Below are 17,760 nucleotides of genomic sequence, written 5' to 3'. Positions count from 1 at the left end.
ATTATTATTATTATTCTGAGAGAATGGCAGGATATAAAATAAATGAATAAATGATTGTTGCAAAAGACTGGTAAACAAAATGTTAGGAAGAACATGTATGCAATGAGATTATTTCATTCAGGACTTGTCCCCCATCCCAAGATTTGTCCAAAAAGTAGATTATGTACAAAAAGAAAATATTTGTGTGTGTAAATGAATTTTTTAACAAGAAAGTCCTAAAATGCAGAATATCAAAAATATGCAAAAACTTTCATAATGTCACAGCAGGGAAGAAGGCTTTTTGAAATTTGTAAGTCATATGCTGTAGAGTTTTGGTTGATGTGTTTGCAATTTGAGAAGAAAAGGACTTCCTCATCCTCAGTTCTATGGTCATATCCAATCCCATTCTGGTCCCGTTTCCTTCAAGTCCCCCTGCATCGCTTACATTTCCCAGTCAGATAAGGTAAAGGTTTCCCCTGACATTAAGTCTAATCGTGTCCAACTCTGGGTGGTAGTGCTCATCTCTATTTTTAAGCCAAAGAGCCGGTGTTGTCCGTAGACAACTCCAAGGTCATGTGTCCAGCATGACTGCATGTAGCACCTTATCTTCCGGCAGAAAAAGTGCCTATTGATCTACTCACATTTGCATATGAGTAGATCATCCCGCTCCCTGGATTCAAACCGCCAACCTTTCGGTCAGCAAGTTCAGTAGCTCAGCGGTTTAACTTGCTGCACCTCCAGGGGGTCCCTTTCCTAATAAGCTGATCTTAAATATCTTTATACTCCATATGGTAGATGTAAAGCAGCAGTCGGCAGTAGTTAGACTGGGATCTACTGGAAGATCATGCTTCATTTCCAGTAGAATAGCAAAAGTCTCCTAGTTTTTAAAAAACATTTTAAATCTATGTAGGAAATCCTGAAAAAGGAGGAAAAACATTATTTTTGGTGAGGGTGGGGGGGGGGTGAATGTAATGTATATGTACTATTATAGGCCATGATCTGTGAATTAGATAAAGTTTCCCATGAAAAACACATTTAAAAATTCCCCTGTAAGTAAAGAGCCACTTAATGGCTTTTCAGTCCAATTCACAGCTACTTACTTTCTGAGAAACACAAACACGGACTGCAATGAAACAGTTGAGTGGGATTTTATGTACTGTGAGTTCACAGTTTTAGGAGCTTAAATTTGTCATATATTATGCTAAACATCTCTTCTTTTCACTAACTTTTTTTTGCTGCAATATTGTAACAGTATTGAGAAGGTGAAATATGTTTTATGTCTTTTTTAATGGTTTGCATTTAGCATGCCTAGTAATTCACTCAATGGTAGTATTTCCATCTCCATACTTTTTAATCTGTGGCAGGGCTTAACCTGCTGACACCTTTTGACAGAAGTGGAAAGGAATGTTATTGATATGCTAGAGATTTCTGAAATACTGTTTCCATGTTTAGGTGTTTGAAATGCTTATTAATCCTGGAGACAACGTCCTTTTAGATGCACCCACCTATCCTGGGACACTAGCAGCTGTGAGTATTTCCCAGGGATTCTGGGAACTGTAATCCATCTGGGACATTTCTGAGCTCTGCCTACATTGCGCCAGCTGCGCCCGTACCTCGCTAAGGCTGATCTGGCCGGGGTGGTCCATGCCTTAGTCACCTCTAGACTGGATTACTGCAATGCGCTCTACGTGGGGCTGCCCTTGAAAACGGCTCGGAAATTCCAATTGGTCCAACGGGCAGCAGCCAGGATGTTAACTGGGGCCCATTACAGAGAGAGGTCAACCCTCCTGTTTAAGGAGCTCCACTGGCTGCCGTTTATTTTCCGAGCCCAATTTAAGGTGCAGGTGCTTACCTACAAAGCCCTGAACGGTTTGGGACCACCCTACCTGCGAGACCGCATCGCTGTCTACGAACCCACACGCTCACTTTGGTCATCAGGAGAGGCCCTGCTCGTGATCCCGCCCGCGTCACAGGCGCGTTTGGTGGGGACGTGAGACAGGGCCTTCTCTGTGGTGGCCCCCCGCCTCTGGAATGCCCTCCCGAAAGATCTCAGACAAGCCCCTACTTTGGCGGTCTTCAGAAAGAATCTGAAAACCTGGCTGTTCCAACGTGCCTTTTCAGATTAGGAACCCCACTACCAAATCCCAGAAGCACTTTAGTAGAACCAAGATCACCGCTCACTGCACACTACTTATATTTTGATCCCATATCCCTCCGACACATCAGCACTTTTTAATCCTGTACCCCCACTCCGGCCGGCTCAGTTTTTAATAATGTCTTGTTGTATTGCTATTGTTTTTATTGTTTCTGCTTAACTGTTTTATTTGCTATGTATTGTATTGTTGTATTGTGTTGGGCTCCGGCCTGTTGTAAGCCGCATCGAATCCCTTGGGAGATGCTAGCGGGGTACAAATAAAGTTATAATAATATAATAATAATAATTGTATGAACTCAAATGTTCACTGAATGCAGAACAGTTGAAGTTAATAAGTTAGAATGCAGTTATAAATGTCAGTCTAGGCTTTCAGCATAGGCCCCCACGGAAGTCATTTCTTTACAATACAAGATGTCCAGCCTTTCTAAATATTCGTATCTATGATATATTGTTGCATATTGCTTATTTTAAAAGAGTTTCAAAGCATTAGCAATGGCAGTTAAATTCTACAGTGTAGATGCACCCTTAGACTATTGAGTTTTGCTGAGTATATTGCTGTTTTTACCAATTTTCTGTGTCCAAAATCATAGAACCACATTTCACATGGGAACATTTTGGACTCACTCCTGGAATGGGTGATACTGCAATTTTCCCAGGTATCAGGATCAAAGAAATGATGCTCAGCTAACTTTTGAACCAGTACACCATGAGCCAAAGGAGACCTGACACTAAATGTCTATTACAGCTGAGTGAATGTCATCTTTTTTGTTTCCTTTTAATAATAACAGAATCTGGGGGCCAATTTGTTGCTGAAACTACTACATGTAGGAAGGGTGATTTAATTCTTTTCATTCCATTCTATTGGGAAAGCCAGGACTCTCCACATGCTTTTGGAAACATGACCCTTTTGGAGATTAGTTGGTATTCACACTATTTAGAATAATCATAACCTTTTGGAAAGGCATGACCTTGTTAGAGCTCCTAATGTTTTGTAAAGTATGGTCTTCCTGAGAAGAGTTTAAAACTCCTTAGTGGTAAATATCCACTAGTATTCCTGCAAAGCAATTTAAGCTTCTCAATTTAAGCTTAGACTGATATACCTAGATATCTCTTTGAACTGCCAGGAACAAAGATATGCCAATGCATAAAATATATCACAGAACTTCAGAAGTGTTGTGTCAGTTGCCCAAAAAAAATTCTAAACTTCCATTGCTTTCAAATCATGCTCTCAAGAAACCAAAAATGAGTAGTCATCATTAAAAGTTAATAATAATAATAATAATAATAATAATAATCAACTTTATTTATATCCCGGGGCAGCTTACATGAGGCCAAGCCGAATAATAGTGCAATGCAGATATACAGCAGTAAAATATAAAGAAATAAAATAAATACAAGAAACAATATAAATAGCACATCAAACAATATAAAAACAGAGTAATTGAACACAAAGGAAAAAATGGGAAAAAATGATCACAGTGGGCAGGGCCAGTTGCAAAGATTAAAAGCTTAAAAACATTGGGTGAGAGAGCAATGTAATGTATCTAGACAGGGGATATAAGGGACAAAAGTAGGGTTTAATTGCACTAGCAGGTAAGATAAAGTGCTTCCGAGGGCATTTTGTGCCAGGTTTGGTCAGGTCATGGATTACTGTTCATTCATTCATTGAAGGCACACTGGAACCACCAAGTTTTCAAGCTCTACCTGAAGACTGCCAGGGTGGGGGCTTGCCTAATTGGACACCCATAAATAACGTGATGTATTTAACATACAGGTACATTGCTTATTGGTTTCATGTTAACTGAATTATACTTAAAATTGTACTATACTGTACTATACTTCTGATACAAATAAACTCATAAATTAATGCACTATACTTCTGCTGCAAACAGACTCATTCTCTAACTGAACATCTCACTGCAGTATACTAACTATACTCCCGCTCTGATTGACATCAACTTACTCAACTGACTTCTAACTCAAACTGACTTCTGTACTCAAATTGACTCAAACCTCAACTGACTTAACTTGACTCCAACTGACTTCTGATTCAAACACATTATAAAATGGAGTCTCACTCTGGACAGTCTAAGATCTGAGTCACATGGTTTGTAGTCCCACCCACAACCTCTAAGAACATAGAGTTAAGGGGGGGGGGTGCATATCTATATGTATATACAATGTAGTAAGCAATCTCAATTATATACATAACAAATAACTAATATAGGATGTTTGTAGAAGGTTGCTATTTCCAACACATTCAGGATGAGTCCAGGGAATGTTGCCAGTATAGACAATGATAGTATAGACTAATGAATGTGGAAGAAATTCACACATTTCCAGACTTCTCTGAGATTCCACTCCCTTCCCTTCTTGGACTAGAAAAGGCCTCATCCTCTCCGATTCACCAAATGTTATACTATAGATTCTAGTAAATTCAGTATTATTAACTTAAACATACTGAGCTTCTCAGCAGAGGCCTAATACTGCTGCCACCACTTCCAAGGAGAAAATGCTCACCTTCCCTTTCTTGAAGGGACTGAAAGATATTAACAGTCAATAAAAGCAGTGGTTCTAAATTAGCCACGAAAAGGTAAGACAAATTCAAACTATTTTTCACTTGCATGAACAGAAAGCAGGTCTATGAGTTTGTTGTACGTTATGTATGCCCCTCATCCATTTAGATGAAATATACTAATGCACCGAGTCAGAAAAATGCTGGAATAAATGGTAGAATAAATCCTATTTCTGTCAATATTACATATAATTGTTCAGCATTTCCTGCCTGTACAAATCGCTGTGGGTGTCCAAATGATTTATTATATGACTTAGTGTATATTATTGGCAATGTTTTTTCATTATCCTTTTGGGTTAGGATTGGGGGGGAGACCATATAAAACTTAAATGTGGCTGCATTTCATTTATAGCCTAATAAATGATGCACTACTTAGTACAGAAAGAGAAATGGCAGCCTCTTTATTTTACACCTCAGCTATTATTACCGAGAGCTCACACCTTTCTGGGTTTTTTCCCCCTATTCCATTAACATCACTGAAATTTCCGTCCAAGTATCTGAAAGTTTTGTGGTTGGAGCAACCTTCTGTTGAGGCAAGCGGCCTGACAGGTTCATTAAATGACAGATAAGCAGGAAGGCTGATTCTGTCATTTAATGAACCTGTCAGGCAGCTCCAGCCACTCCTTTACATGCTCCAAGAAAAGAAACTTTAAACACATTTGTGTGAATGCAGTTTTAGATCTGCACACAATTTGTAATCTATTGTATCCATGCTAACCCAAGGAAGGTTACAGTTCTTTTCCTGGCCAATTCTCAGTGGTCATGGATGGTTTGGGTTTTTTTCCATGTCAGGAGTGACTTAAGAAACAGCAAGTCACTTCTATTGTGAGAGAATTGGCCATCTGCAAGGATATTGCCCTGGGGATGCCCGGATGTTTTAATGTCTTACCATCCTTGTGGGAGGCTTCTCTCATGTCTCCGCATGGGGAGCTGGAGCTGACAGAGGGAGCTAATCTGTGCTCTCCCCAGATTCAAACCTCTGACCTGTCAGTCTTCAGTCCTGCCAACACAAGGGTTTAACCCATTGCACCATTAGGGGCTCCTAAGACCCATGGTAAGAGCATGATGTCCTATATCACTGCCATTGTTTGGATTTTTGAACCCTCAAAGACTGTGGGGTATTCTGCAGTTTTCAGGAGAACAAATTAGAAGTTGCAGTGGGAAGCTGAATACAACCCTGATTCCCTGATAAAATAATAATAATAATAATAATAATATTATTAATAATAATAATAATGGTAAAGGTTTCTCCTTGACATTAAGTCTAGTCGAGTCTGACTCTGGGGGATGGTGCTCATCTCAGCTTCTAAGCCAAAGATTCGGCGTTGTCCATAGATGCCTCCTAGGTCATGTGGCCAGCATGACTGCATGGAGTGCTGTTACCTTCCTGCCAAAGCAATACCCATTGAGCTACTTACATTTGCATGTTTTTGAACTGCTAGGTTGGCAGAAGCTGGGGCCAACAACAGGAGCTCACCCCATCCCACAGATTTGAACCGCCAGCCTTTCAGTCAGCGAGTTCTGCAGCTTAGCGATTTAACCTGCTGCACCACCACAGCCCCTATAATTATTAATAATACCCTGCATTATCTCCCCAAAGAGGAGAAGTTTACTATTCATATATTATATTTTTGCTGTACCTTCAAAATGTAGGTGTACACTTAAAGAATCAAATGTCAGAAGCAGTCTAGAGCGGGGCTTCTTAATTTTTTTCCACTTACAACCCCTTTCTACCTGAGAAATGTTTATGCAACTCTCAGTGATGTCACTTGAGGTCTATTCATACCACAGAACTAAAGTATTATCCCCATATTCATGGAGGTTAGGTTCCAAGACACACATCGCTCCCTATGGATACTTAATACCATGGATAATAGCACACTGTATATTTTTACTATACTTGACTATACTGCAGCCAGAAGTGTATCATAGAATCACATTGGAGGATCTAGACAGGTCCACAAGAGGCATGTAACCAGAAGAACATTAGATGTTTTGTTATACGGTATGGGCTTCATAGTTGCAAGGACAATACCCAAATATGGCCTCTTTAAGCATTTTTAGGTACCCCAGGCAATTCTCTGGTTGTGCTGGACTTGGATCTAAACTTGTAAAAATTAGCATAATTGGTAAGCCACAATCAACTGCAATCATATTATGATTCCAATTTTTAAAAGTATTTTAGGAGGAATAATCAAGCACTCTAGAGGACTTTGCCGGATTGGATATTCCAGCAGCCGCAGGCAGTATAAGATGCCGAAAGTTGTAGCTCAACAACATCTGGAGGACATGAGTTAGCTCCTACAAGGCACTTTACAATTGTCACAGCAAGGGTGACTGTTACAATACGATGTGCTGATTTGGATTTCATGGAGCATTATATAAGTTGAGTGGCTTAGTAATTAAAGATTTGAGGGCACGAACAGTTCAGTTTTCTCTTGGAAATAAATCTAAAATCGTTTCTTTTTTTGGATTACGACTCCCAGAAATGCCCAAGCAGCATGGCCCATGAGATAGACCCCAAAAATTAATTATACCTCTCAAAAACTCCCAAAAAACTAACTTTCAAAATATTGGACAATTTTAAGCAGTCTATAGTTTTAGTGCAATTTCCAGAACATTGCAGGATGTGGTGTGGAATAAGGTGACTGCTAGAAATTCAGGAATTTTATAATATAGGGTTGGATCTCTTTGGAGTAAGGAGAGAGAAAGAGGTGATCCGCTTTTCTATCTCATCTTTCAGTGAAATTTCACTGTCTTAAAGTCAGATGTATGAAGATTTTTTAATGTATTCTGATATAAGGGAAACTTGGCATCACTAAGACACAATAGGAACTACATATAGAAAAAAATATGAAATATAAAATGGGTTCATTTAAGTGTTCATTTCTCCTGTTGCCTTATTCTTATTGAAACAGCTGAGGCCATTGGGCTGTAACATCATCAATGTCCCCAGTGACCAACATGGTATTATTCCAAAAGCCCTGAAAGACATTCTTTCCAGGTGGAATCCAGACGATGCCAAAAAACTCAACAACAACCTCCCCAAATTTCTGTACACAATTCCTAATGGCGGAAATCCTACCGGAGCTTCATTAACTACAGATCGCAAGGAAGAAATTTATGAGGTATGTCCATTAGAATCCCATGTGACAGCCAAAAAGTAAAAATAACTTCAGATCAGGTTATTGCCTAGAACACTCCAGCAAAGCACTTATCATTAAGAAAGGAGCTATAGATTATAAGGACTCTTAAGAAAAGAAACCAAAGTATCTTGGTACTTTCAGAGGTGTATAGTGTAGTTCACAGGATCTGCCCAGGTTTGCCACCCTTTCTAGTAGGCTTCATCCATTCCCTAAAGTAATGGTTCCCAACCTGTGGACCACTGCCCACTGGTGGACTGTGAGACCTAAAATAAGGTCCGCAGCTCTAGATTATTAAATATGGTTTTCTGTGGGCGAGCAGTTGGCAACTACCTGATGGCATATGTTCTGTATTAGAAACTAGAGCTGATGTGGTCTATCCAATGCAGTTTTCTGCATGCCAAATAACCAAACCAAATATAAAGTTGACAAAAAAATTGATTTGTAACCCTTTTGGTACTAATGTTGCAGAATAGTCCCTGATCAAGTGCTCCTGGGTTAAAAAACAGGCTAGGAACCACTGTCCTAAAGACTACTCTATTTCACCAAATTTCTTCTTGATCTCATTGCTAATATGCTATATGTGAATTTTTTTTAACAAAAATGTGATGTTGTGTTTATTATATTTGTTCAATTGTGTTTCTAAATGTTTTCTTATAAGCCAAAATTTGATGGTAGAAATTTGTTTTTGTTATTTTTGTTTGGTTTTGGATGAATGTGTCTGTAGCCTCATCAATACAAGTAAAATTAAGATTTTCTCCTTTGAACTCTTAACCAAATGCAATTTTTACCACAAAACAAATCAATTCCATATGTTAACTTACATAATTTTAGAAGCTATCATTAAAGTTATATTAAACACAATCAAATATTGTACAAAACACTACACTTAGCTCTAACAGACTTTCAAACAGTGGAATCCAAAAATATAGAGTTTTTCCATATCTGGACCACTTTGGGAGATAGATTTTCATAGAAGGCAGCACATTCTTTTATTTCTGTGATTAGTTTCCTTCCAAGAGAAAATTAGGTTCAGTTTTTCCATTTTTCTCATGATTGAATCACTTCATTGTATGTATTTTGTTTCTAGGTTTGTTAGCTTCCTGTATTCTTGTGTGGAAATATAAATATAAATATAATGAATGAATCAATGAATGAAAAACATATTGGGATGAAGTGTCATAATTCCACTCCTGATACCATAATTCTACCTGGAATTAATCTTGACTGCCTGGAACATCTGAAAGTATGAGATGGGATTGTTGTAAAGGTGAATTGTTTGGGGCAAAGTATTCCAGTTTGAACAAAAGCTATACATACATATGTGTGAGTATTTTCTTTTCTTTCAGCTTGCAAGGCAATATGATTTCCTTATAATAGAGGATGATCCATATTATTTTCTTCAATTTAATAAGGTGAGTTCTTAGGTTCACTGATACTTGTATGCTTTTTACGTTAAAAAAGAAAGCAAATGTTTGCACTACTTTGCATTTATTCAAACATAAACAAAGAAAAAACATAAAATACATTAACACAAAATTAAGTTAAAACTACCATAAAACCATTTTTCATTATATAAAAAATAACTAACACACATTTATCTACAACATACAACCTATACACATTATAAACCAACACCTATTAAACCTGTGGTTCCTAACCTGTGGCCAGTGGACCACCAGTGGTTCCCAAGAACTAAAAAATGAGAGTGACTGGTCTTGTGAAACCCTTTTATAGTGCTGAGGCAATGGGGATCTTGGGAATAGAGATGCTGACTATCCACGAAAGGCATGACAACAAGCCTGCCTGCTGCTCCTCCTCCTTCGTCCCCCTGAGCAGAGCTGTTCCATGTGGCGCCTTGAAGAGGGGGCACTTTGGTGTCTTCATTTTTAGGCCTGTCCCTGAGGTTATTTGGGGTGCTGATTCAGAAAATTGCATTGGATAGACCATCAGCTCTTGATCATTAAATATGGTTTTCTATAGGCGAGCAGATGGCAACTACTGGAGGCCATATGTTCTGTATTGGAAACTAGAGCTGATGTGGTCTGTCCAATGCAATTTTCTGAATCAGCACTCTAAATAACCAAACTGAATCTAAAGTTGACCAAGAACAGATTTGGAACCCTTTTGGTACTAATGTTGGAGAGTGGTCCCTGGTCAAGTGGTCCCTGGTGAAAGTGATCCCTGGTCAGAGTGGTCCCTGGTCAGAAAAGGAACCACTGTACTAAATGAATCTGTGAACATCCCACTTGTTATCTGTTTAGTTTAACCTCTTATTTCTTGATCATGAAGTTAAACCAATTGTCCCATTCACTCCCCACTAAGTAGACATTTTCACTCTTAATGTCCATTATCTGGGGGGGGGGGGGTGGCTGGCTAATAAAAGTTCATATACTGAGTGATGGTAAATCACAGCATCTCCTCCAAGCGCAACAATGACGATGGTGGTTGAACAAGCAGGCAGTGGACCACAGCAGCCAAGGGGGCGATGGTGGAGGAGGCCCAAAACTGCCTTTCTGGTTTGATTGCTACAGCAGCAATGCCAGAGGGAGTGATGATGGAAAAGGCCCAACATTAGAGGCAGCCCAATATGGTCCCTCACCAGAGGCTCCTCTCTCAGCTGTTCTTACCAGTCTGTGCTGCAAGTTTGTAGTGGCCAGCAACGTGGTAGAGAGTTGTAGAAGCTTCTATCTCAGCTATTCTTACCGGTCTGTGCTGAAAGGTTTTAAAGTGTCCAGCAGCATGGTGGAAAGATGTAGAAGCTTCTCTTTCAGCTGTTCTTACCAGTCTGTGCTACAAGGTTTTAAAGTGTCCAGCAGCGTGGTGGACAGTTGTAGAAGCTTCTCTCTCAGAATAATGTCATGGAACATGCCTGCAAATAGGTTAGACCATACAAAAGTTACTTTTTTGTACTGAACATGCAGAATGCCTAACCAAGGAGGGGATTGCATCACAAAGTAACATTGGCAGGGATAGGAGAGAACAGCTATATGAAAGAGCATGCCTGTGTGAGTAGGACAGAGAATTAATTTTTTTAACTAAACTACCAGATACCTTTCAACCAGTAAGGGGGATGACTTGAGAGTTTTATTCCAAAAAGTAACATTTCCAAATTCTGGAGTTGTATGTGAGTGGGATGATGGTGAAACAAAAATCTACTGAAGTTGATGAATTGCAGTTCATCTTGTCTCACTTTCCTTATGTTGTTCTCTTTCTATTTCCCTGCATTCTTCATTCCTCTGACAGAATGCATCTCTTTCTTTTAGAAAAATGCCATCTTTCAGGGAAGATGTCATTCTAGTGCTGGAGAGGAGATGAGAAAGTGATAACAGAGAGAGAGCCATATTGTTGAAAGATTACCATGAATGTACAACAGTTATTTCAAACCTCACTTTTGCCCAGCATATGAAAAGTCTCTTGTTTCTATGGACTGAAATGACTGTATTAACTTTGAATAACAAACACCTATATTTCTTCTTCAGCCTTGGGCACCAACTTTTGTTTCAATGGACACTGATGGTCGAGTTATCAGGACTGACTCTTTCTCTAAGATCCTCTCTTCAGGGTAAAGTAAATTTCACATTTAGGATCTTTTAGTTATTGTGCAGAATTGGGGATATTGAGACATAGTTTTGGGGGATTTTACTTCTGAATCCATAATTTTCAAATGCTATATGTACAAATCTAACCACAAAAGAGTTGATTTGTAGCCAGTGTTAGGAGTTTACTTTGTCCACATTTGTCAATTTTGTAGATTCCTTGCTTCTCTCTCAGCTATTCACCTGTCAAATAGCTAGCTTTTATATTATTGCCTTATTTGTGCCGTCCTTTTTTTTCTCCATTTTCTTTTGTTATTTCAGAGTTAAGGTAAATATTAGAAGACAGATCTATTCAAATGATGATGTTGAATTTTAATTTTAAGATAATATTTTCATTGTATTCAATACTTTTTTCTCATAGATTAAGGATTGGCTTTCTAACTGGACCCAAACCTCTCATTGACAGAGTTATTTTACATATACAAGTTTCTACAATGCATACCAGCACATTTACTCAGGTAAGAGCCCTTCTAGTTTTCCAAAACACGTTGTTTGCCATGTAAGCTATGGGGCCAGCTCCACTTGTGTAGCCCAGTCTTTTAGTTCCATAAAAGTTAATCATTTTCATAATTTGAGGAAAGATTTTTTGTGATATGAACAGGTACTATAAAGATTTAAAAACAGTGTATAGCCCGAACTATTAGAATCAATTTTTTACTCAACACTCCTCATGGATCCAGACTGAGACCAAGAACATTAACATGCTTAAGACTACTTGGCTTACAATACAGATACTTTCATATTCATGGAATTTCTAATTACTTTAGTAGCTATTTGACAGGTGAATATTTACTATAGGTTTTATTTCTATAGATTATGATATCCCAACTTCTTCAGCAGTGGGGACAAAAAGGTTTCCTGTGCCACGTAGACAGGTAAGATAGAGAGATTGAGATTAAGAGAGAGAGAGAAAATGTATTTTCTATTCATACTTATACTATTCCTTCTCATTATTGTAGTTCGAAATTAGAATCAGTCCCGATAGTGCATTGGGTTAATCTTGTGCTGACAGAACTGCTGACCAAAAGGTCAGTGGTTCAGATCCGGGGAGGAGGGTGAGCTCTCATCTGTCAGCTCCAGGTTCTCATGCGGTGACATGAGAGAAGCCTCCCACAGGATGGTAAAACATCCGGGTGTCCCCTGAGCAGTGTCCTTACAGACAGCCAATTCTCTCACACTAAAAGCAACTAGCAATTCTCAAGTCACTCCAAACACACACAAAAAAGTCATGACTAAAATTTTGATAACTTGAACTCAGCTTTAGGAATGCCCACAAGAAGGAAACACATTTTTGTGGGTTGAAGAATCAACAGAAGTGTGGTGCAGAGGAAAGTGGAGAATTCAAAATTTATGAGACAAACAAGCAGGAGTTAATGACAAGGAGAAAATGTGTTATTTTGTGTGTTGCAATTTACATAGGAATCCTTTTTGCTACATGGTAAACAGCTAAAGCTAGAGTCCATGTGACAGCTATTTTATGTGTAGCGATTCTGCATTGGTATTGGGCTTCTGTTCCTTTTGTAACTCTTCCCAGATTAATATGTGCTTTTAAATTACCAGTTTTGCAGTCATTTTATTGATACCCTCAGCAATTATATTCTGTATTTCTTCCAGCGTGGTAGATTTCTACAAACAACAGCGGGATGTGATGCTTAAGGCAGCAGACAAGTGGCTAAAAGGTTGGAGATAGAATCTGCCTGGATATTATGGGGCTCTTTAATGTCTTTTGATCCATCCCACTACCACCATAATTGGTATCCTGGATCCCATTCCTTTGTCTTTCCCCCAAAGAACAAATGTGTTTTGATTCAAGTAGGCCTTTGCAAAGAAACTACTGAAGACTTTCACTTCTTGGATGCTTTTTAAATTGATGTCTCTTAATTACATCTTTTGTATTTGTTAATATGGTGTAATTATATTTTCCCTTTTCGTTTGAGTGTGTGTGTGTGTGTTGTTAGCTTTATTGGGTGCCACTGTTTAATAATAATAATAATAATAATAATAATAATAATCCTTTATTTGTACCCCGCTACCATCTCCTGAAGGACTCGGTGTGGCTTACAAGAGGCCAAGTCCAAATACAACAATAAAAACAGCAGCAACAACGACAACACAATAACTAAAAAAAACAAAGAAATAACAATTAACAACACCCAATAACGCAATTAAAAACAATGGCCGGGCCAAATGTAATAATTAAAATTAAAAGTGCTGGGCATGACAAGGTGGGGTGTTTGGAGGGGGATGGGCATGCAGATATCCTGGATCCTGGATTAGTTTAATACTGTGATATAAATAATTACAATAAGGAGTAGATTGAATATATCACCATAAGGAAAGAAGTACATTGTATGTGTGTGTGTATGAATGAGAAGATAGACACAGCAGGTAATTAGTTAACCAGTTAATTACTCAATTTCATTTATGTCTTGCCCTTTTCCCCAGAACTAAGGCTCAAGTCAGTTTACTGAAATATAATTCACAATTGATTTATGTTTCATATACACCTTATATACATAGCCTAATGTGATTTTGTATGGTGTCTTTAATCGTTTTGTGTATGAAAGAAGGTCATGTACACTGAACCATCAGAAAGGAAAAATGTCACTATCTCAGCCACCCAATATCAGATTTTGGAATATTTCAGATATAAGGATGTTCAGCCTGTATTTATTTATCTATTGTCTGCCTATCAGGACTCCCAAGGTGAAGCACCCAAAACTAATGAAAGCATTGTATAAAACAGATATATACAATGTTTTAAAATTGTTTTAGTAACCAGTTTCAGAGGGATTTGTCTTAGGTACTTGTATATAGGATTTTAGGAAATCTAACCATACTACAGAAAAGGAGTCATATTGCATAGTCAGAAGGCCCTCTTATAAGGGCATCTTTATGCAGGCCCATCCTGTAGATATTCCTTCCTTATAGACAAGAAGACTGGAGAAATGGAAAATAATTCCATCTAATTTTGAATTGTTACTTACCGGTATATTCAAGGCAGTTCTGAAACCTTAATCTGGATTGATTACACAGGAAGGAATCAGCCAGACTTTGAAACTGCAAATCCATTCAAGGTGTCCAATTGCAACATTCACATTTGCCTGAAACAGACAAGAGTTCTTTCTCCCACCCTGGACATTCCACAGGTATATAAACTCCACTTGCCCAGTTTCCAACAGACCTCACAACCTCTGAGGATGCCTGCCATAGATGTGGGTGAAATGTCAAGAGAGAATGCTTCTGGAACATGGCCATACAGTCCACAAAACTCACAGCAACCCAGGAATGAAAGTGCTTGTATTTTTAATCTGGCTGTTTGTTTTTCTTACTTTTTTAAGGTTTAGCGGACTGGCATGTACCTGCTGCTGGAATGTTTCTGTGGATTAAAATCAAGGGAGTTTCTGATACACAGGACCTGATCATGAAAAAGGCTTTAGAAAAACAAGTAGGAAAATATGTTTTGGGTGTTAGAATTAAACAGGGGATGATAATAATAATAATAATAATAATAATAATAATAATAATAATAATTTAATCATTTCTCCCCCCCCCCTCCCCCCCCCCAAACAAAAAAAGAGAGAAGCGGTTGACAAGTAAATGAAAAGGGCTGTTTTGGTTTGTTTGTTTCAGGTATTGCTGGTTCCAGGAAGAGCATTTAACATTAATAGTTCAGATCCCAGCTCTTATGTCAGAGCTTCCTTCTCACTGTCTTCTCCAAGTCAAATTGACCAGGTGAGTGTATGTTTTGCTTAGCATTCCTGAAATTATTTTGGCAAGCTTTCTATCATTAACTCTATTCTCCTATAACCAGTTTAAAACCTTTGCTCTCAGCTTTCCAGTGACTTCTTCTGGGCCATATAAAACAGATTGAAGTTGGTGTTGCCACTTTCAAATCTGCTTCTAGTCATAGATCAGTTTACATCTATATAAAAAATAATTTGCGGTGTATGAGTGCATTGCTTGGACAAATTTGTTACTGTAAGCCGGACAGGTTTTAAATGAAAGTTAATGAATGGTACTATAATGTTTCCACCATTTAATTATATAGTACCAATGGAATATTCTTATGAGTAGATAAATGTAGTATTCCACTCTGAGATTATCTTAGACCCACTTTATTTATTTATTTATTTATTTATTTATTTATAATATTTCTATCCCGCCTTTCTGCAGTATGGACCAAGGCAGCTTACAGACAGAATACAAACATTAAAATCCTTCAATCAGGAGAACAAAATAGATAAAACAACAATAGATAAAATCCTACATTTCAGTTGAAACCATAACCTCCTCCCCATGTATCTCTCCTCTATCCCAATCATAAAATTCCCAGCTACTGCCATGGCTCAATTAAAGGCTTTACTAAATAAGAAAGTCTTGTCACCTTTCCTAAAGCTGAGCAAAGATGGAGCAGCCCTTAGTTCTTCAGGGAGGGAATTCCAGAGGGCTGAGGCTGCATCCGAGAAGGAGCCTTCTCTAATTATGTGTAAACGCATACTGGTGAAGCCTAGTGTATTGATTCGAGTTTCCTTGCTTGTTCTAAGTTCATACCCTGGGAAGTAATGGGGGACGGGGTGCTTCAGATAGGCTGGACCAAAGCCATATAGGACTTTATAGATGATGACCAGCACCTTGAATTGAGCCCAGAACTGGACAGGCAACTTGTAGAGCTGCTTCAGGATAGGCATACTATGCTTTCATTGTTTGTTATATATATTTTTCATCATGTATAGACATGGTAGGACCTTCCTTTTGATTATTATGAAAGTTTCTTGCTGACATTTTTATATATATCAATTTGGGCACCCAGTTTCTAAAAGAATTGCCATCACTGTTCTACACGATAGAATGAATGCAGTTTGACATCACTTTAGCTGCTATGACTCAGTGCTATGGAATCCTGGGAGTTGCAGTTTTGCAGGTTCTTTGACCTTCTGTGCCAAAGAATGCCGATGCCTCATCAAACTCATGATTCAGCAATGGCAATTAAAGTGGTGTCAAACTACATTCATTCTACAGTGTAGCTACACCCAAGTCCAAAATTGTAACTACGACACCAATCTGCCCCCATTATGTTGTTGTCGCTGTATGTTGCTGTTGTTACTATTATTACTGGTATTATTATTATTATTTGAAACACAACAAGATTAGTACACAGCAAACAATGTCACTCTGCTGGTTGTTGTATTGGATCACACATCGGACACTTCCCAAGTGTCTAGGACTGTGCGATGTATCGGCAAATAATGTGATGATATTATTCTTATTGTTATTATTATTACAGGGTTTCCAAAGATTGGCTGAACTCATCAGAGAATCTGTATGATACAAAAGTGCTTTCAATATCACTTGGATTTCCAGCTGTGTTGACTAGACTGTATAACATACATTCTTTACCCTTTTTTTTTTTCTTTTCAAGCCCGTATGTTAACAGCACAAAACAATGTGTTAAATAATATGTGCAGAAAGGCATTGATTTACTAGGTTGCCATGGGAGTTTTCTGCTCACTGGGTGAGACACCATCTGCCAGTTGAGTTTAATATCTTTCTTGCCGTTCTTCTTATCTCTTTATTAGCACTGCAATTGAGAATTATGTACTTGTTTCTGCCCATTTTAAGAGGAATGAAATTAGTTTGTAAAATTCGCCTTTTAAATTTTTGTTGTCATCTTCTGTGCCTTCTATTTTAAACAGAATTCCTCTAATGTATAGGCTTGCACTGTAATATATCTCTATGAATAAAGTTGCTTTTGTTGGCTATTGGGCTATCTGCCCCTTTTCTACTCTCTCTTCCCCACCCCAACTCATAGGATAATTATATAGTACCAAAAGTAGAGTCTTTTATTTTCAAGATGAGCTGTGCTGTCATCTGATCTTTTCAAGCAACTGGTGTTTTGAATTGTGTATTAACTAATAAGAATTGTTTATTAACTACAACAAAACAGAAGACTTTTGCCCACATGCCATTATCAAAGACCTGAGCAAGCAGAATCATAATGAGAAGTTACTATTTTGAAACCTTCATTTCAAGAAAACATCTTCATTCTGTTCAACTAAATATGGAAGAGAGAATCAGGAAGAATTTACAAGTTTTGAAAAAATGCAAAAAAAAAACCCCTTAGTCTTTAATTCAGTGGTTCCCAACCTGTGGTCCATGAACCACCAGTGGTCCACAACAACAAAAATATGGTCTGAGGCCTCAACATTACTACACCGTTGCCTCGCAACCATGCAGCAACGAGAGTGATTGGTCTCGCGAAACCCTCTTATAGAGCCAAGACAATGGGGATGCTGGGAGGGGAGACAC

General features: G+C 38.2%; 1 protein-coding gene across 2 annotated transcripts in view; it reads left to right on the top strand.

The window, feature by feature from the left end:
* Positions 1-17,211, top strand: part of LOC132776736 (kynurenine/alpha-aminoadipate aminotransferase, mitochondrial-like) — a 29,191-nt gene extending 11,980 nt beyond the window's left edge. For both annotated transcript variants that reach the window (XM_060778713.2, XM_067468721.1), the window contains exons 5-14: positions 1,432-1,506; positions 7,628-7,837; positions 9,202-9,267; positions 11,335-11,417; positions 11,813-11,909; positions 12,265-12,326; positions 13,066-13,130; positions 14,793-14,899; positions 15,085-15,186; positions 16,739-17,211. In XM_060778713.2, coding sequence (XP_060634696.2) covers positions 1,432-1,506; positions 7,628-7,837; positions 9,202-9,267; positions 11,335-11,417; positions 11,813-11,909; positions 12,265-12,326; positions 13,066-13,130; positions 14,793-14,899; positions 15,085-15,186; positions 16,739-16,780 — 909 coding nt within the window. In that variant the 3' untranslated portion in view covers positions 16,781-17,211. The remainder of the gene's footprint in view (positions 1-1,431; positions 1,507-7,627; positions 7,838-9,201; positions 9,268-11,334; positions 11,418-11,812; positions 11,910-12,264; positions 12,327-13,065; positions 13,131-14,792; positions 14,900-15,084; positions 15,187-16,738) is intronic.
* Positions 17,212-17,760: the final 549 nt, after the last annotated feature.

This window comes from Anolis sagrei, chromosome 5 (assembly GCF_037176765.1).
Source record: "Anolis sagrei isolate rAnoSag1 chromosome 5, rAnoSag1.mat, whole genome shotgun sequence".
Classification (NCBI taxonomy): Eukaryota; Metazoa; Chordata; class Lepidosauria; order Squamata; family Dactyloidae; genus Anolis; species Anolis sagrei.
The sequence above is the reverse complement of the archived record's forward strand: the minus strand, read 5'-3'. Positions and strand labels throughout refer to the sequence as shown.